The following is a 20638-nucleotide window of genomic DNA, read 5'->3' on the forward strand; positions in this document are numbered from 1 at the left end:
TGACAAAAATAACTAAAACAAATAGTAACAAATGTTGGAGAGGTTGTAGAGAAAAAGGGAGGTTGGAGGGTGGGCACAAAGGCAATCATAACAGGGTTTTTTTTCTGACAGGCAGAAATTGACAAACTTATCCTAAAATGTATATAGAAAGGGAACAGATCCAGAATAGGCAAAACAATCTTGAAAAAGTAAAACAAAGTTCAAAGAGTTGTTTCCTTCTAGACTTCAAAACTTACATCAGAAAAATGATGTCATTAAAATGGCCGAGTAGGCAGTTCCTAGCTCTTGTTCCCCCACAGAAATGTTGAACAAGCAGAAACTCTCAGAACCAACATTGTCAAAACTCTGGAAACCAGTCAAAAATTTACAGTAACGAAGAAAATTCTGAACCATGTAAAAGGCAACTTGAAAGTAGTAGGAAAGTTTTGTGGCATTTTCTTGCCTTTTTCCCATCCCTTTCCCATCATGGTGGCAGTCTGAAAGCCATGGCAGACCAGTCTTAAAAGCAGGTTCCTGGTTCCAGAGGGAGCAGAGTAGACCCTTCTTGCAAATTATTGTTTGTGTCTATTCTAACTGGAGGCTAACTGAAGGACTGACATGAGACTCTCATCTCTGTTTTGCCTGACTAAGAACATGGGCTGGAAAAGTGATGGGTGTTGCTTGAAATCACTGCAGGGGGATATAACAAACCACTGATGCCTGAGGCAGAAGCTTACTGCTTCAGATGTACAATAGAGTGCCTAAGGCCAAAGTGCAAAAACTGGGAAGAGTCTTTGGGAAACTAGGATTTCAAAAGTAACCATGTATATGGGGGAATTTAGAATAGTCAGGGCTAGATGCATGACCAGAAAGTATGGAGAAGACCCTAAACTTTTTTACCTCAAGCTTAGCCCTAGTCCCAGTAGAAGACTGGCTAAGTGTTGATGGAGTGCCCGGCATCAAACCAATCTGCAAAGACTGGGAATGGTATTTCCTTTGTATGTGTATTTTCTTTCTCTCTTTCTCTCCCTCCCCCCACCTCCCTCTCTCTCTCCTTCTCCCTCTCCCTCTTGCTGCCTTTCTTTCTTTTTATTTGTTTTTTTAAGCTTCTGGCATTCAAAGAATTCTTTGTCAAAATATTAGCTGAACATGACCTAAAGGAACAAAGACTTCAGTGATCACACATGAGAAGGAATACATTCTTTCAAAAAAAATAGTTTGGTAAAGTATCTAAACAAATGGACTACTATAGCCTTCAATAATATTTTTAAAAAACCCCAGCAAACTGCAGAGGAGAGGGAGAATCTTATTTCCAGAATCACCACATTATATAATAAAAATGCCCAGTTTTCAACAACAACAACAAAAATCACAAGGCATACAAAGAAGCAGGAAAATATGGCCCACTTAAACAATAGAAATTGACAGAAACCATCCCTGAGGAAGGTCAGACTTTAGACCTACTATACAAAGGCTTTAAAACAACTGTCTTACATATACTCAGCTAAAAGAAAACATGGACAAATAAGGAGATAAGGAAAACATCATATGAACAAAATGACAATATCAACAAAAGTATAGGACTTATAAAAAAGAATCAAACAAATTCTGGAGCTGAAAAGTACAATAACTGAAATGAAAGACTCACTAGAGTGATTCAACAGCAGATTTGAGAAGGTAGAAGAAAGAATCAGTGAACTTGAAGATAGCACAATTGAAATTGCCCAGTCTGAGGAGGAGAAAGGGAAAAAAAAGTGAAGAAATGTGAATAAAAGCCTAAGAAACCTGTGGGAAACCATCAAGCAGAACAACATATACATTATTGGAGTTCCAGACATGAGAGGGAGAAAGAAAGGGCCAGAAGAAATGTTTAAAGAAATAACAGCTGAAAACATCTCAAATTTGATGAAAAACATGAATCTACAAAGTCATGAATCTCAATGAATTCCAAGTAAGATAAACTGAAAGACACACAACCAAGACACGTTATAATTGAACTGTCAAAAGAGAAAGACAAAGAGAATTTTGAAAGCAACAAGAGAGAAGTGACTTGTTACATACAAGGGATCTTCAGTAAGATTTATAGCTAATTTCTCATCAGAACCATGGAGGATGGCAGTAGAATGACATATTTCAAGTGTTGAAATAAAAAAAAACTTTTAAGAATCCTATATCTGGCAAAATGTCCTTCAAAAATAGGGGAGAAATTAAGACATTCCCAGATAAATCAGAGCTGAGGGAGTTCATTACTATTTGATCTGCCTACAAGAAATGCTAAATGGATTCTTTCAAGCTGAAATGAAAGCACACTAGGCAGTTGCTTGAATCCACATGAAGAAAAAAGAGCACTAGTAAAATAACCTACACAGGAAAATACAAAACACTGTATAAATGTATTTTTTGTCTCTAACATTTTTATTCTCCCATCTGCTGAAAATGACAATTGCATAAAGCAGTAATTATAAATATGTGTCGAAGTGTGTACCACGTATAAAAATGTATTATGTAACCAATAATAGTACAAAATTGGTGAGAGGGGACAGTTATATAGGAGCAAAGTTTTTATATATAATTGAAATTAAGTTGATACTAATTCTAACTAGATTTTTTTTAAAAGATTTTATTTTTCCTTTTTTCTTTGTAAAGCCCCCCCCAGTACATCATTGTATATTTTTTAGTTGTGGGTCCTTCTAGTTTTGGCATGTGGGATCCCACCTCAGCATGGCTTGATGAGCAGTGCCATGTCCATGCCCAGGATCCGAACCAGCAAAACCCTGGGCCGCTGAAGAAGAGTGCTTGAACTTAACCACTCGGCCACAGGGCCGGGCCCCACTAGATTGTTTTAAGATGATAATTGTAATTCCCTCAGCAACCACTAAGAAAATAACTAAAATAATATATAGTTAAAGAAATGAGAAAGGAATCAAAATGGCACACTAGAAAATATCTATTTTATTCAAAGAAGGCAGTAAGGGAGGAATTGGGGAACAAAAAATAAATCTATAGAAAAAAATGTATGTATAGATAATAAATACCAAAATGAGAGAGAAATCCTACCTTATCAGTAATTATGTTAAATGCAAATGGATTAAACACTCCAATGAAAAGGCAAAAATTGGGAGAAAGGATAAAATAATTGATGCAAAGATATGTTATCTACAAGAGACACACTGTAGGATCAAAGACACAAATAGGTTGAAAGTAAAAGAATGGAAAAATGTATATCATGAAAACAGTAATCAAAAGAGAGGTGGAGAAGATACACCAATATCAGACAAAAATAGTCTTTGAGACAAAAATTGTTATGAGAGACAAGGAAGATTTTCTCTAGTGGCAAAGATGATAAAAGAGTTAATCCATCAAAAAGATATTACAATTATAAATATATATGCACATATATTATCACAAAATAAATTGTATTATTCCATTTATAAAATGTCAGGGTAGGTAAATCTGTAGACAGAAAGGTGATTAGTTCTTACTAGGACTGAGGTGAGGGAGACGTGGGGAGTGACTGCTAAGGGGTATGAGGTTTCTTTTGGGGGTGATGGTAATATTCTAGAATTAGTTAGTGGCGATGGTTGCAAAACTTTGTGAATAGACTACCAGCCATTGAATGGTACACTAAAAAAAGCAAGGCGATGTGATGTCTGATCTTGGAAACCAATGGGAGGAAGTCTGGGCAGGTTGGTATTCTTCACTACTATTGTGACCAGAGTAATAAGTAAGAATATTAAAGTGGTGACTGTAATAGACAGAATGTTTGTGTTCCCCAATGTATCCAACTCTAATGTGATAGTACTAGGAGGTGGGGCCTTTGGGAAGTATGATATGTGTTCTTTTGAACACCACCAAGAAATCTCCAGTTCTCCACAGACACTGCCTGGATGTCCCACAAATTTAACTCAATTCTGATACTACCTTCCTGGAGGAGATAGCAACAGATCCCACAGGTTAAGGGCTCAGTCCCACAAGACTGCCTGCACTTGAGAGGCCACTCACACATCCAGCTTGTCACCTGTGCTTCTGACTCATTGACTATAAATTGGAGGTTCCCACAACCCCCTCCTCATACTTGATTAATTTGCTAGAGCGGCTCACAGAACTTAGGAAATCAGTTTACTTACTAGATCATTAGTTTAGTACAAAGGATGTTAAAGGATATGAATGAAAAGCCAGACGAAGAGATACATAGAATGAGGTCCTTAATGCGGGAGCTTCTATCCCTCTGGAGTTTGGGGCCATGGACACGTGGATGCATTCTAGTTCACCAACCTGAAAGCTCTCTGCACCCCCTCCTTTTGGGTTTTTATGGAGGCTCCATTACATAGGCATGATGGATTAAATTGTTGGCCATTGGTGATTAATTCAACCTCCATCCCCTGAAGATGAGGGAGTGGGACTGAAAGTTCCACCGTCCAATTACATGGTTGTTTCCCCTGGCAACCAGCCCTTCATCTTTAGGGAATTTCCAAAAGTCACCTCAGAAACATAAATCACTTGTGGTTGAAAGAGGCTTGCTATGAACAACACGACACCCATTTCACCTTTTTGATTAAAATGAGAAGTCATCAGTTTGCAGCCTGGAAGAGGGCCTTCACCAGAACCAGACCATGTGGGCACCCTGATCTCGGACTTCTGGTCTCCAGAACTGTGAGAAATAAATTTCTGTTGTTTATGAGCCATCCAATTTGTGGTACTTTGCTATAGCAGTCCCAAACTGACTAAGACAGTGGCAATGCATTCATAATTATTTGTAATTACTATTGCAAAAAATCTACAGGAAAACTACTGAAATCTACTGAAAACTATTGAAACTATACAGTAAAAGAACAGTGTGTATTGGCAATAATGAGCAATGGAAATATTCTTTTAAAATACATTTCATTCATAATAAAAATATCTGAAAATGCTCGTACTGAACAAGATATGTGATATTTATTAATCATAATATAAAATTAGCAGAAATATCAAAGAAGAGTTGTGTGGAGACATAGATTCATATACTTAGCTAAGAAGGGTAAGTATAAAGAAGATAAACACTCTCCATAAATTAATGTATAGGTTAATTTAACCTATGGATTTAATAAAAATAAATATCTTGGGCATTATAAATAATAATGTTGACATCTGTATTCAAGACTATCATTCACACTCTGAAATGAGAAAAAATCAGGTAATCTCCAAAAATCACAACTTTTTTGGAACACATCAAGTTGCTGAGGACACAGGCCTACTAACTAGTTATAAAGCTAAGAAAAGACAATGAGAAATGGAATACTATCACTCTCTAACTCACACAGAGTACAGGAAGAATATGAGGACATAGTAAAGGTAGTAAGAAAAAAGCAGCTAAATTTTTTAATGAATTGCTAATGCCCGATTGTGGGCTAACACGAGAGTATAGAACCCTGGGTACCACAGATGCAAGGGGTGGGTGCACACACTTGCAGGGTCTTCTCCATCAGCTTCCATGGACACTTAAGAGAAAGACTGGGGTCAGGGCGGGAGACAGGGTTGTGATCCATCTTTGTGTATTGTATGAAGTAAGGATCTAATTTAATCTTTTGCATGTGGATATATAATTGTCCCAGCATCATTTGTTGAAAAGAATTTTTTTTCACATTTAATTGTCTGGGCATGTGTTTTGAAAATCAGTTGACCATAAATGTAAGAGTTTATTTCTAGGCTCTCAATTCTGTTCCACTGGTCTGCATGTCTATATTTTTGCCAGTACCACACTCTCTTGATTACTGTAGCTTTGTAAGTTTGTAAATTTTTTAAAAATAACTTTATTGAGATACAAGTTACATATCATACAATTCACTCATTTAAAGTATATGATTCAATAGTTTTTGAATATTACCTTATTTTTACATATTGTGGTAAAATATGTATAACATAAATCTGCCTTCTTAACCACTGTTAAGTGTACAATTCATTGTTGATTACATTCACAATGTTGTCCAACTATTACCACTTTCTATTTCCAGAACTTTTTCATCACCTTAAACAGAAAGTCTGTAACCATTAAGCAATAACTTCCCATTACTGCTCCTTCCAGCCCCTGGTAGCCCGAATAGCTTTTCTGTCTCTGAATTTGCCTATTTTAGATATTTCATTTAAGTGAAATCATATAATATTTGTTCTTTTGTGTCTGGCTTATTTCAATTAGCATAATGTTTTCAAGATTTATCCATGTTTTAGCATGTATCAGAGTGTCATTCCTTTTTACAGGTTGATTAACATTCCATTGTAAGTTTATCCATTCATCTGTTGATTGACATGTGGGTTGTTTCCACCTTTTGGCTATTGTGAATAATGACGCAGTAAACATTGTTGTACAAGTATCTTCCTCTACATCCTCACCAACAATTGTTTTCTTCTTTTTTTAAATAGTCATCATAGGAGGTGGGGAATGGTATCTCATTGTGGTTTTGATTTGCCTTTCCCTAATGACTAATGATGTTGAGCATCTTTTTGTGTGTTTGTTGGCCATTTGTATATCTTCTTTGAGAAATGTCTGTTGAAGTTCTTTGCCCTTTTAAAAATTGGATTGCTTAGTTTTTGTTGTGTCTTCTGTTTTTTGGTAGATTGCACTATATATGTTTATTAGGACTAGTTGGTTTATAATGTTGTTTAAGCCATCTATATCCTTATTGATCTTGTGTCTAGATATTCTATCCATTATTGAAAGTGGAGTATTGAAGCTCCCATTTATTATTGTAGAACTGTTTATTTCTCCCTTCAATTCTGTCAAAATTTGTTTCGTATTTTTTGGGATGCTGTTGTTTGGTGCATTATATGTTTATAATTTTTATATCTTCTTGATAAATTGACTACTTCATGAATATATAATGTGCTCTTTTCCTCATAATAGTTTTTGAATTAAATATTATTTTGCCTGATAATAATATAGCCACTCCTGCTCTCTTTTGGTTACTATTTGCATGGAATATCATTCTCTGTCTTTTCACTTATAACTTATTTGTTTTTAGATCTAAAGTGTGTCTCTTATAGACAGCATATAGTTGGATATTGTTTTCTTAGTTATTCTGCCTTTTTATTTGAGAGTTCAATCCATTTATGTTTATAGTAATTTCTGATAAGGAAGGATTTATGTCTGCCAATTTATTTGTTTTCTGTATGTTTTATATAATTTCTTGTCCCCCATTTCCTCCATTACTGCTTTTTCTGTGTTTAATTGACTTTTTTCTAGTGACACATTTTGATTCCCTTATTTCCTTTTTTTAATATATTCTATAGATATTTTCTTTGTGATTCCACCAGTATTACATTTAACATCCTAATGTTATGACAATCTAATTTGAGATGATATCAACTGAGCTGTTTTTACTCGTAACACTTCTAACACCAAATGAGAGGGATTTTCCCCCTCCTGACACCAAACAATTCTGATTATCTGCAAACACCAACTGAGTTTCCAGCACTTCAATTCAGTTCTGACACTACCTACCTGGAGTTGGTGTCAGATCTCACAAGTTAAGGGCTAAGTCCCATGAGACTGCCCCTACTTCAGATGCCAGCCAAGAGTCCTGGGCCTCCTGTACTTCTGACTTAGTGGCTAAAATTGGGGGGTCCCTTGACTCCCTTTCCAGGTTAGATAATTTGCTAGAATGGCTCACAGAACTCAGGAACACTCTTTAACTATGTTTACTGGTTTATTATTAAGGCTATAACTCAGAAACAGACAATTGGATGCATAAGGCAAGATATGAGGATGGGGGTGGCACAGAGCTTTTGTGCCCTCTCGAGGTATGCCATCTTCCCAGCACCTCAATGCATTAGCCAACTTGGAAGCTCTCCCAAGCTGTCATTTAGGTTTTATTTTAATGGAGATTTCATTATGTAGGCATGGTTGATTAAATCATTGGCCGTTGGTGATTGAACTCAGTCTCCAGCCCATCTCCTCTCTTGGGACATGGGGGTAGGGCTGAAAGTTCGAAGCTTCTAGTAAAGATTTGTACTTTCCAGCAACCAGCTTCCATTCTGAAGCTATCCAGAGGTCTTCCAAGAGTTGCCTCATTAGAAAAAAGATGCTGCTATCACTCAGGAAATTTTAAGGGACTTTGGAACTGTGTGTCAGCAACCAGAAGCAAGACCAAATGTCACACAAACTTCAATTGCATATAGAACCTCTGTTCATATACAGCTCTGTCCCCCCGCTTATGCTATTTATGTAACAAATTACATCTTTATACATTTTGTGCCCAATAATATAGATTTAGAATGATTTTTATGTATTTATCTCTTATTTCTATAGGAAATAAAAAGTGGAGTTACAAATCAAAAACACAATAATACTGATTGTATATTTCCCCATGTATTTACCTTTGCTGGAGATATTTATTTCCTCATACATCTTTCAGTTACTGTCTAGAGTCTTTTTATTTCAGCCCAAAAGTCCCTTTAGCACTTCTTGTAGGGGATGTCTAGTGGTAGTGAACTCCCTCAGTTTTTGTTTATCTGGGAATGTCTTAATTTCTCCCTCATCTATGAAGGACAGTTTTTACAGAGGTAGAATTCACATTTGATGGTTCCCCATATTAAACCCCCCAGGGCTTTAAATATATCAGTCCACTGCCTTCTGGCCTCCATGAGAAATCAGCTGATAATCTTATGTGGATTCCTTGTACATGACAATTTACTTTTCTTTTGCTGCTTTCAAGATTCTCTGTTTGTCTTTGTCTTTTGATGGTTTGATTATAATGTGTCTTGGTGGCATTTCTTTGGGTTTATCCTACTTGGAGTTTGTTGAGCTTCTTGGACTTGTAGATTCATGTATTTCTCAAATTTTGGAAGTTTTCAGCCATTATTTTTTCAAAAGTCTTGCTAACCCTTTCTCTCTCTTCCTTCTAGATCCCAATAATGCATATATTGGTCCATTTGAAAGTACTCCACAAGTCCCTTTGGCTCTGTTTGCTTTTTTTATTCTTTTTCTTTTTGCTCTTCAGACTCAATAATCTCAATTTTCTATCTTTAAGTTCATTGATTTTTTTCCTTCTGCTTTCTCATATTTGCTTTTGAACCCCTCTATTGAAGTTTTCATTTCAGTTATTGTACTTTTAATCTCTAGAATTTCTGTTTGTTCCCTTTTTATAACTTCTTTCTCTTTGTTGACATTCTCATTTTTTCACGTCATTTTCCTGATTTCCTTGATTTATCTGCCCCTGCTTTGTCTACCTTTTTGAGAATATTTAAAACCATTGTTTAAAGTCTTTATCTAGTAAGACTCATGTCTGGTTTTCCTCAGCAATGCTTTCTATAAATTTATTTTGTTCATTTGAATGAACTATGTTTCCCTGTTTCTTTGTATGCCTTGTGACTTTTTGTTGAAAATTGGGTATTTGACTAGTATAATGTAGTAATTCTGTACATTAGATCTCTCCTTCTTCAGAGTTTGCTTTTTTGTTGTTTTTTCAATCATTGAAGGTGATAGTAGTTCATTTATCTTGAGACTTTTCCAGACTATTTTTGGAAAAACTATTTGTTGTGTGTGATCACTGAAGTGTTTGTTCCCTTAGCTTGTGTTCAGCTATGTTTTGACAGAAATTCCTTGAATACTAGGAGCTGAAGCAAACAAAGAAACAAAACAGCAAAAACAAAAACAAAACAGAGAACAGCCACCTCTCGCAGTCTTTGAAGAGAGGCTCTGTGCTTGGGTGTTCCTTCATGACTTAGCTAGGCTTTCTCTGGGTTATAGATCAGCTTGAGATGAAAGTCTGAGTTCTCAGGAGTTTTCTGAGCATTTGTCTTGCCTGGATATGTATGTGGCTTTCTAAATTCCTTTGTATACATGGCTACTTTTGAATGTCCTAATTTCCCAGAGTCTCACCCCAGCTTCTTCTCTGGCCTTAGATGATCTGTTATGTGTCTCCACCTATAATCTCTTGCCCCAAGTATCTGTGAGTTTGTAATACACCCTGTAGCTTTTATGAGCAGTGCCTGCTGACTTTCCCACCTGCATTCTGAACTATGTGAAACAGAGATGAGCACCTTTCGTCATGCATCAATCTTTCATGTATCCCCCAGACAACTTAGAACAGACATGTAGAATAATTTTCAAATAAAGTCTTTTCTTCTCATTCTAGTTTGAAGAGTTGGAGGGAAATGGAAAGCAGACTGTCACCTGCTCAAGACCAAGACCACCTTCACACCAGGGAGGAAGTGGGGCAAAGGCAAGTAAAATGCCCCCAAATTTGTCTACCCTTTTGAAGATGGCTTTTTCTTGTTTGAGCTTCTGCTTGATTGATATAAAGCTTGACTGTTTCCACAGCTCCTACAAAGTTTCAAACAGCTTCTGGTTGTTTTTTGATGTTTCTGTGGGAGAATGAAAACTTGGAGCTTCCTAGTTTGCCATTTTGCTCTCTCCTTCATTTTGAAGTATTGTTTTGCTGTAGAATTCTGGATTGACAGGCTTTCTTTCTGCATACATCTGCTGTTCAACTGCTCTAATATATTTTTCATTTCATTTATTGTACTTTACATTTCTAGAATTTCTATTCTTTTTTTATAATTTCTCTTTATTGATATTCTCTGTTTTGTGAGACATCATTCTCATACTTTCATACAATTCTTTAGATATGGTTTCCTTTAGTTCTTTGCACATATTCAAAATAGCTCATTTAAAGTCTTTGTCCAGGAAGTTCAGTGTCTGGCCTTCTTGAGGGAGGGTTCCTATTAACTATTTTTTCCCTTGTTTCTGGGCCATACATGCCTTTTCCTGTCTCATAAGTTTTTTTTTGAAATTGGACATTTTAAATAATATAATGTGGAAACTCTGGAAATCAGATTCTTCCCCCTTCCTAGGGTGGTAGTTGTTGCTTTTTTAAGTCACTTTCCTGATCTAATTTTGTAAAATTTGTATTCTTTATTGTGTGTGGTTATGGAATTCTCTGTTCAGTTAGCTTAGTAACTGGACAGAGATATTCTTCAATGGCTGGAACGAGTAATTTTCCCTGTTTTTGCCAAGGGGCTATGTGTGCATGTTGAGATAAGCCTTTAACATTTAGCCAGTATCTCTCCCTTATTCTTTATTTCTTGCTTGTGCAGAACCTCAAGGTCAGCCAGAGATGAGAGCTTAGGGCCTTCTCAGGTCTTTCCAGGGCCTGTGCACAGCCCTGGAAATGCACACAGTCTTGCACATGCAACTGGGTTCTAAATTCTCAGGAATGTTTGGAGCTTTTCAAAACCCCTGATGGACAGCTCATTCTCCAGCTTTTCCTTTAAGTTTTTTGGTTGGCTTCTTGTTAGCCCCAACTGATATTGCTGCTTCAGGTAGCTGTGATATTAAACAATTGCTGCTGATTGTTTGTGACAAATGCTTTTGGGGAAAGATCTGTTCACTATGGGAACACTGAATTGGGTCAACTACAGACAATACCTGTGGGTGGGGTTTTCCAGGGTTACTGCCAGACAGCTTAAAGAGTGACATTTCTCTGGTAAAGGAAATTTAGAGGAGCTCTAATCCCATTCTGTTCACTCCAGTGGATGTCAGGCTGCTGTTCTCACCATCATTTCAGGGTTAATGGATTTCAAGCCTACTGTGGAACTGAGTAAAGGGATATGGGAATAGAGCAAGTTAAAATGCCACTGTTCTTATTACCGTTCTGCCATTTTTCTAAAATAAATTCTCCTTGAATTGTTGCAGACTTTGGTTAATTTTCAAAGTTCTGAAAATGTTATTTTGACAATTTTTGTTAGTCTTTTTGTTTCTTTTATGGAGGAGAGAATTTTCACAGGTCCTTACTCTGCCATTCCTGCTGTTACCCCCTGTTGCTTTTATTTGAAAGAAAAATCTCATCTCATAAAGATAATGCTTTTGAGATACTAAGTGGAAGTAATTTTTTTATCCCTGCAAGGGTGCAGGAAGATTGGATTTGGCTTAGAATAAACAAGTCATTGCTCAGTTTTGTATTCCAAATTTGGATTACAAGAATCCATAGCGTCAGGATGATAGCTTTGCAAGGCTGGCAGGGAAGTGCTGGCCTGGCTGGGCACATCATTGCTTGCAATGCTCCATGTAGATGGTATGTTAGCACTGCTGGAGGAAGTGTCCATGTGGGTTGTCTGCAACAGATCCCTGGTCTACAATCCTGGGAAGTCATGCTGGAGACCTACATCTCCCACCTGCCAGCACACCTGAGGAGCCTGAAAGGGAGTAGAAAGGTAAAATGTGAACACTTTGCAGCAGAGATAACAGAGACAGTGCTGAGATCTTGCACAGTGCTCCCTGGGCTTGGTAGAAGCAGCACAGTTGTGATGAGGGGCATGTGGGTGTGTGCTTGTTTCCCACAACCTTCCCCTCATGAGGTGCAAGTATGTGTGTGTCTGTGTGTGGCACTCCTTGGAGGGGAGCACTTGTCCTGATCAAGGTTTGAACCTTAAATTGAATGAATGCATACATAAAAAAAAAGACTATTTTAAATAGGAAGAGACTGAGAAACTACTAATTGGCATCCCATTCTCCCATTCATCAAGGGGACTAGGGACCCACTTATAGAAAGTAGAGTTAATTAATTACTTACACATGAGTGTTCCATCTAAGATGGCATTTGCCCCTCCCTTCCAAGAGTCAGTACGATAGAAAATCTGCAAAAGACTTGATTTCTGGGAAGCAAAAGACACTGGGAAGTCTTTAAGTTAGTCTCCTTTTTACATAGTTTTTGTGTGGAATACCATTTCATCTCATGAGTTATATAGATTTTTTTTTTGAGGAAGATTAGCCCCGAGCTAACATCCACTGCCAATCCTCCTCTTTTTGCTGAGGAAGATTGGCCTTGAGCTAACATCTGTGCCCATCTTCCTCTATTTTATATGTGGGATGCCTGCCACAGCATGGCTTGATAAGGGGTGTATAGGTCCGCACCCAGGATCCAAACCTGCAAACCTCAAGCCACTGAAGCAGACTGAGTGAATTCCCATGAGTTATTTAGATTTATCAGTAGTTTTAGCTTACTCGTTTTCTGATTTTAAGTGTAATTCTAGACTTTTAAAAATTATTTTATTTTGAAATAATTTTAATCTTAGAGAAAAGTTACAGAATAGTATGACAAAATCCCATATATCATTCATCTAGAAACTTCAGTTAAGCTTTGCCAGCTCTCCCAGTAATGTCCTTCCTTTATAGCAAAAGACCCCATTCAAAAGCACGTTTCTTTTTGTTGTGATGTTTCTTTATTCTCTTTCAGTCTGAAACATTTTTTCAATCTCTTCTTAGCTTTCATGATGTTGAACCTTTTGAGGATTAGGGTCCACTTATTTTATAGACGCTTCCCCAATTTTTGTTCACCTGATATGTCCTTGGGTTGGGTTCAGGTTATGCGTTTTTTGGCAGCAACATTGGAGAAGTGATTGCGGTGCTCTTCTCCTTCCATCCTTTTAGGTGGAGCGTGATTTCACATTGGCCCATTACTGAAAATGTTTGCTTTGATCACTTGATCAGGGTAGTGTCCACCAGACTTCCCCACCATAAAGTTTCTCTTTTCTCTTCTGTAATTATGTAAAAAATTATGTAATTATTATGTAAAAAAATGTCAGTATCTCTTTCCTTGTCCGACTTGTTCACCCATTAGCTTTAGCATCTATTGGTGTTTCTTGTCTGCATTAATTTTTACTATGGCAGCTCCAGATTGTCTGCATGCTCTTTAGCACCCGCTTCCCTGTAGGCATCATTGGTATCCTAGTCCTTCTCTGTGTCCCTGTGGAGATTTGACAACACAGGACAGAAAGCTACAGGTCCCGCCATTCTGGCTTTGTTATCCTCTTATGCCCACCACTTCCTTGAGCTCATCAAGCTTCTCAGCCTCCTCCCACACACACTTCCATTTTCCTCCTGGTTCCATGGTGTGTTTTCCTCCTCTTCCAGCCAATTCCCAGGGCTGTATCACTTTGCCTCTCTCTTGCCACCTCGTGCCCCCTGAGCTTCACCTCAGCTTTGACTCTCCCATTCTGACCCTCAGGGTGCCAACCATGCTAGCAGAGACTGGTCGCTGTGTGTGCAGTTATTACCCTTGCAAATTCTCACCCCACAAGATTTTCAGCAGCAACCTTTTCACGAGTTGATTCTGTGCTCTCAATATTATGAACCATGGCAGCTATCCCACACCTTCCTCACTCTTCTCATACTTCCTCTCTTCCAGCAAATGGCCCTGTCTTCTGCTTTAGAGAGAGAATTTGGGTCACCAGTCTCTAATGCCCTCTGCTGTGTCTCACTTATGTGTACATAACTGACTGGGTGAAGCTTGGTGGACTTGTGACCTCTCTGGCTTTAGTAAGGGCTGAACTCTGAAGAGTTCAATTTCTCTCTCTAACCCTGGCTTACACCCTCCCCTCTGCAGTGGAGCTGAGCTGTCACCCAGGGGCTAGCTAGACTGGATTCTGTCTTTCCTGTACTATCACTTCCACCTGCCAGGATTGTGGCAGGAAGTACCCAGGGATTTCTGTGATGGCAACAAGCACACTGAGAGAGCTGCTCTCTGCTATCATGTGCTAAGTGGCCCCTCGCCTCCCATCTCTCCTGTACTCTACAGGAGTGGGGAGGAACCTGGGCTCAAATGGATGGTGCAGGATTTAGAAAGGGCAATTTTGTCAGCTCCTAAACAGGGAGGTGTGTTTTGTACAGACATGTCGTCTTCTAATTTCCTGCATACTCTCCTTTCCCTGTGGAGCGCAGCCATCATGGCACTTTCTTTGGACCTCTAGGAATGTGCCCCTTCACCCAGTACCATCAGAGCTGTCCTAAGCCTTGGGCCCCTCAGGGGCTTGTCACCACATCCTCAGGACAGCCTTTCACCATAGCATGGACTCTTTGCTGAACATCCACCTGGGCTAGGCTGGGCTCTAATGTGTTACATTTATTACATCTTTTTGTCCCACTGGCCTGCAAGAGGGGTGCTGTTCATTGCCATTTTTGGGGGCATGGAGGTCAGTATCCTTGTTTCTGGTCTCCCTGAGAATGTTTGACTCTGGAGTGTCCTCCAGTGTGTGAGGAAGTTCTAGCCTTCTCTGTTGTGCAGCAGTCATAGCAAGTGGGGTTGCTGTCCTCCCTCCCACCAAGCCAGCCAAGTGTCTAGTGCTAGGACCCTCCACCTCCCTCACCTTTGCCCGTATCACCTGCCCCTAGGTCCTGATCCATCTCTAAGCTGCCTTCCCTTCCATGTTGCTGGCTCTGCCTGTGTCCCTGAGGATGGCACCAATACTTTGTGTCCATACCACTCAGGCCTTCAATAAACTATGCCTTTCTCATCCTGGGCTGGTTCAATTTGGTGTTGCTGTAAGGTGGTGAGTCCAGTACTTTTACTCTTGTTATGGGGTGACCACATTTCCCAGCTGTCCCTCACATCTGCCACCCACCTAGCCACTTGGCTCCTCCTCATTGAGGCCCTCCTGCAAACATCTGGAGACACCCTTGGGAGTCTTACTAGTTCCTGTGTTACCTGCCAGAGCCTGCACTCTGTGGAGGAACTGGTGTGATTGTTCTCCACGCCCCAGGCCATCTTCCCCCAGTACCCAGCTGGACCACTCAGAGCAGTTAGGGCTGGTGGAGAGGCCTGCTTCTCAGTTTCTGCTGCTGGGGGATGGGGCTGCAGAGGATGGGCCTGCATGCTGGGTGGGTTCCTTCAGCCTGGGCCCCACCTAGGTCCTGTGTGCCTTCCTAAGGGCACACTGCACTGACCGCCCAGGGGAGAGGAGCTGTCAGACTCTCACTTTCCTGGGTGAGCATCCACTGAGGCCTGGGGGTGCTGCCAGGGGTGGGTTTGTAGAGCAAGCCTGAAGCTCCTCCTAGATGTATAAGCTTGTTGCCAACAGTAATTCATTCAATTATTGTAAAAGGCTTTGAAATGCCATTTGTCCTTGGGGTTTGGCAGAAGCTGCAAAGAGAGGTGCTCAGCCACCTAGGGAAGGGCGTGCTAAGGGATGGAGAGACCGTGCCAGTACCTGAACTCACTGACACCACCCTTCTAGGGGCCAGTGCCACTGGGGGTTATGGGTCAGGGGTGAGACTGAGGATCCACGCTCACCAGGGAATGTAGCATGTGGCTGAGTTCCTTCCCTAGCCAGAGTGATCTTCTAGGGAATTCTGACTTATGCTGGAAAGGTCTGAAGATGAGAGGCTGAGCAGAGTAAAATCTGAATTGTTGTGCCAGGAACCAGGATGGAGGGAGCTGCGGGAGAGAAGTGGAAGTTTTGTTGATTGAGCGGAGCCCAGGAGGAAGCTGGACTTGGGAGTCTGTAGATGCACCTGCTCACCAGGACCACCGGGGGCACACAGCCTTGCATAAGGTTGAGGGGAATCCACCTAGTGGGAGAGCCCAGTCTCAGGAGATGACCATCTTCCTCCCTCACCCCTCTCCCTCTACTTTCTGCCTTGCACAGGAGGGTGGAGCCTGAGTTAGAAATGCAGATGAGACATTGGAGATCGCCCCCCCCCCCCCCCGTACTTTCCCAGCCCAAGAGGTGCCTGAGCCTGGCATGGGGAGAAGGTCTAAATTGGTTGCAAATGTGTCAATGCAAATAATCCATAAAAAAACCTATAAATCAAAATTGGGGGGAGTTTATGAGCCAACCTTGAGGACCATATAGCCTAGAAGAGTCTTTTCACAAAGGAAGGGGACATTCCAAAAAAGAGGGTGTACAGAATGGTTATATACTGTCAAAGAGCATGCATCACATATGATTGGAATGTCCCTTTTACAATAGTCACGAGATTGCTTTGCTGGCACAGCAATTCAATGAACACAGCAGGTTGGTGGTTGCAAGGTGGATAGTCACAAGGTGAATGCAGCAGGTCAGCAATCAATCCTTAGTTTAAGGGAGAGATGCTTATCCCTAAGGAAATCCCATATGGGGGAAGTTACATAATTATCTTTAAGGACATTGTTCTTATCTTGAGGACATAGTAACTATTTAAAGCAGATATACAATGCCTGCTAAACAGGCCATGTCAGGCCCTTTTTAAAAAACAAGGCCAGGCCAAATGAGGTTGAATCCAAATGGCTTCCTCATATACTCCCATATATCCTATTTCTTGTCATTTATTTATCAAATGTAATTTTTTTGTTTTAATCAGATAAGTGTCAACTTAAAAAGTAAATTGATCAGTTGTTTTCCCTGCAAAACGAGTTCATTTGGGAATAGCCAAAAGAATTGCAATTCAGGATGTGCATGCTATGGTGGACCATAGGCAAAGCCAGAGAGAGAAAGGAAGGGGCTTGCTTCTATAGAGAAAAAGGGGAGTAGGGAGGGGCTGTTCTAAATAAAGTCTGTTGAAGGAAAGCAACAGTTCAGGGTGTACTGTTCATTATAATGCATTTGACAAGGAAATCTGGCTATTCCTGTGACATACATTTTAAGATAGTAACTAGAATTACAAGTGATAACTTATGTCTATTTGACCAAAGTAACAATAAAAGATTTTAGAGGGAAATACAAAAGTTATGTAGTTGTAAGCAAAACTCAACTCCTTTAATATTAAGAAGGCTCAGTTTCCTGAATAATTAAAGACCTGATAAAAACAACATAGGAAATTATTTTGATAAAACACAAAATCTCAGTTTTCTAGGTAAAGAAACTTTCACAGTCTGTTATCAAAAGCAGGCCAATAGCACCCCCTCAGCAACCTTGTCCTCTGAGAAAAGAAAGCTAAATTTTAATTTTTGCATCAGCTTACTTTTGATATTAAAACCCATTCATTCCAATTTTAGCCAGGCCTTACTGCATGTAAAATTCTTCTCCCAAGATTTCTTTCCAGAAACCTTCTACAACTTTTCTTTTACATTCAGATTTTTGTCTTATGTTTTTCTCTTTCCCATTCTGAAATAATCAGCCTCTCTTTAGGACAAAATTGCTTTCTTTTCCCTCAACAAAATGCATTTCTGTTCCTCATACGTTTTTATAGAAACACACATCTAACTTTCCTTGCATACAGAGATGTTTCTCTTTTTGTTTCTCGTAGCTTTAGTTGCCTATATTGGAATTGTTAGTCCTTAAAATCCTTAATTCCCAGTGAAAACTAAGAAGTAAGTGATTGTGGATTGGCAAATTTATAATCTTTCAATGTGACACAAGACATGGTTACTAACAGACCCAAATTTATCTTTAGTTTCTTTGCAATAGGAGGCCAAAAGTAGATAAGCTTATATTCAGTAATTAATGTTTTCATATTTTATCTTATTTTCATATTTTATTTCATTTAGATATTTAATGACCACCCATCATTTAGTTTAACTTAGCAAAACTCTAAAGTTTCAAGTTACCAAAAGATTTTGGAGGTACTTTTTCAAGCACACATACCATAAAATATAATTATTGCACCCAAAGCTCTTATCCCATTTTCATATATCTAAATTATTTGTTCCCAGCATTTATGTTTAGATTATTCACAAAAACTTTGTGTGACATTAAAGCAGTTAGTCATCATCTTATTTTTTTTTTGGCTGACAAATTTTGTAACAGAAATAACATGAGTTTAATAAATGCAGGTAGAATGAAAGTTGCATGTCTCCATTACATTCAGTGTTGATGCCTCTAAAGACATGCCTGTTTCATTTAGACCAGCAACCTTAAAATAGCTTTTATTTACTAATGTCAAAAGCACTTGGGTTAGTTTCTATGTTTTTGAGGCTTAAGAGTACTTAATGTATAAGTGCTTAATTTTGCCAATTAAATAGAGCTCAATTTAAAAAGAGCTCATTTACAAATTAGCTTTGGCAATACCATCTGGAGGTTGAAAAGTATCACATCTTTATAACATACATACGTAGGCATACATAACATAGAGATGGGCACACACAGAGATCCCTTAGCTTTCATTTAAAAATATCTTTAGCCATGTCTCAGGTACAAAACTCAAAGGAATAGTTGGATCCAAGTTGCATTTCTGGCAGATGGACTAAGTTTACTTGTTCAGATGGCCAAAGTCTTTTACTAAAGATTTTTTTTTTGCACATTGTAAGGAAACTTTTAGAGCCGTTTATGGAATCACTTTTTCTTTTAGAAACTTATGCATGCCAATCAAATAATGCGTCCCATTGTCTCCTGAGAGGTTTTGAATCCTCTCTTTTAAGGGTGCCTGTTAAGGAGGACTTATTTAAAACAGAGCCTCCCCAGAATGGCCATTACAATTCTAAATTATCCAAAAGTTCACCCATTTTTCCAGAAAGGCACAAGATCCTGGTCCAAGGACCAGATGGAACATATTTTGCCTTTGGATTCCCTAAAACATCTTAACTAGGAGGGGCCCTGTTTTCCAACAGCTGCTCCAAAGCAGCAGGAATCATATGTTAACCCCCTCCCCCCTTTTTGAACATGCTGGGTTACTTACCAAGAGGCTTCAACAAAAAGACAGAAACAGAAGGCAAGTTTTCACCTAGGAGTTTTGGAGATTACTTGTCATCAAAAGTTTAGGGTAATTGCTATTTAAATTTTTCCTTCTAGTTGTTTATTTGCTCCAGTTAACCCAGAAATAGTAATTTTGGGCTTAGCATTTGAGTCCTCAGAGGGTCTGATTTTAAAGGGGCAGGTTTTCACAGAGAAGAGAAGAATATGGTGCAGGGGCAGAGCCTGAGCACAAGATGGCTGCTGGGGTGGAGCCTGAGACAAAGGAATCCTGGAAGACCAACAAGATGGTGCCTGAGACAGAGAAGAAGGAGGAGGGGAAGAGAAGGCTGCAGAAGCCATTTTTTTTTTCCTCAGTTTTTAGTTGTTTTGGCTAGTTTAGACAAATTGTCTAGTAGTGAGGCAATTTTAGAGTTTTGTGCATGTTCAGAAGCCTCAAGGTACCAATGAAAATAGACATACCATTGATTTTGCTTAATTTTAGAGCTGTGGTCTTCCAATTTGGTTTTAAGAAAAGTGACTTTGGAGACATTGAAAGTTCCCCAAAATGGCCATTGTAATTCTAGACTACTCTTCATCTGCTTGCCTCACTTAATTAAAAATGTGCATGTAAGGGGCCCAGAGTTCTTAAACATAAACCTGGCTGGGGTCCCTGAAGGAAAGTTTCCCTCAGAACATTTAGGTAACTGAGATTCCATTTCTGAAATTTCCTCTGAAAGCTCAAGAAAGTTACCAGAGTCCTAGCCCTGATTCCAAAAGGAATCTGAAAACCAAAGAAAATTTCTGGATTCTCAGCAAGCCTTAGCCTGAAAAGGAACTGTACTACCTTCAGAAAATAGCTGAGTACTCACCAAACATGAACCCTTGAACCCAAGGACAGAGTCTTGAATCAGAAGAACAAAGTCCCTCACCCGAGAGGATAAAGCCTCTCTCAATGCTGAATAAAGTCAGAAAGCTCAGAACGCAAAGAGAGTAGAGCTCAAATCCAGGAGCAAACTTACCCTCAAACTCTTGGGTTAGTGAGAAAGCAGTGAGCTCAATGGGCTCTGTGAGTAAAAGCACCTGTTTGCTCATCAGCCTCAGAATTGTTGAGGGTTTTCTCTGGATCCCACTTCCTCACACCATGTATATCAACTTAAATAGCAAATTGGCTAGTTGTTTATGCAAAAATAAACTTATTCAGGAATAGCCAAAAGAATTTTAATTTGGGATGTACATGCTATGGTGGACCATAGGCAAATCTGGAAAGACAAAGGAAGGGGCTTGCCCTTATAGAGCAAAAGAGGGGTTAGGTAGGGGC

At 39.2% G+C, this 20638-nt stretch overlaps 1 protein-coding gene across 6 annotated transcripts in view; it reads left to right on the forward strand.

The window, feature by feature from the left end:
* Window positions 1-20638, forward strand: part of OCA2 (OCA2 melanosomal transmembrane protein) — a 358682-nt gene that overhangs the window by 20780 nt on the left and 317264 nt on the right. For 4 of the 6 annotated variants that reach the window (XR_006887681.1, XR_006887683.1, XM_046655122.1 and 1 more), the window contains exon 3: window positions 10092-10178. The exons of the other annotated variants lie outside the window; for them this stretch is intronic. Coding sequence is in view for 2 of the 4 variants with exons in the window: in XM_046655122.1 (XP_046511078.1) it covers window positions 10092-10178 (87 nt within the window). In the remaining 2 variants the exon portion in view is untranslated. The remainder of the gene's footprint in view (window positions 1-10091; window positions 10179-20638) is intronic. 6 annotated transcript variants of the gene reach the window in all.

The sequence above is a fragment of the Equus quagga genome, chromosome 2 (assembly GCF_021613505.1).
Source record: "Equus quagga isolate Etosha38 chromosome 2, UCLA_HA_Equagga_1.0, whole genome shotgun sequence".
Classification (NCBI taxonomy): domain Eukaryota; kingdom Metazoa; phylum Chordata; class Mammalia; order Perissodactyla; family Equidae; genus Equus; species Equus quagga.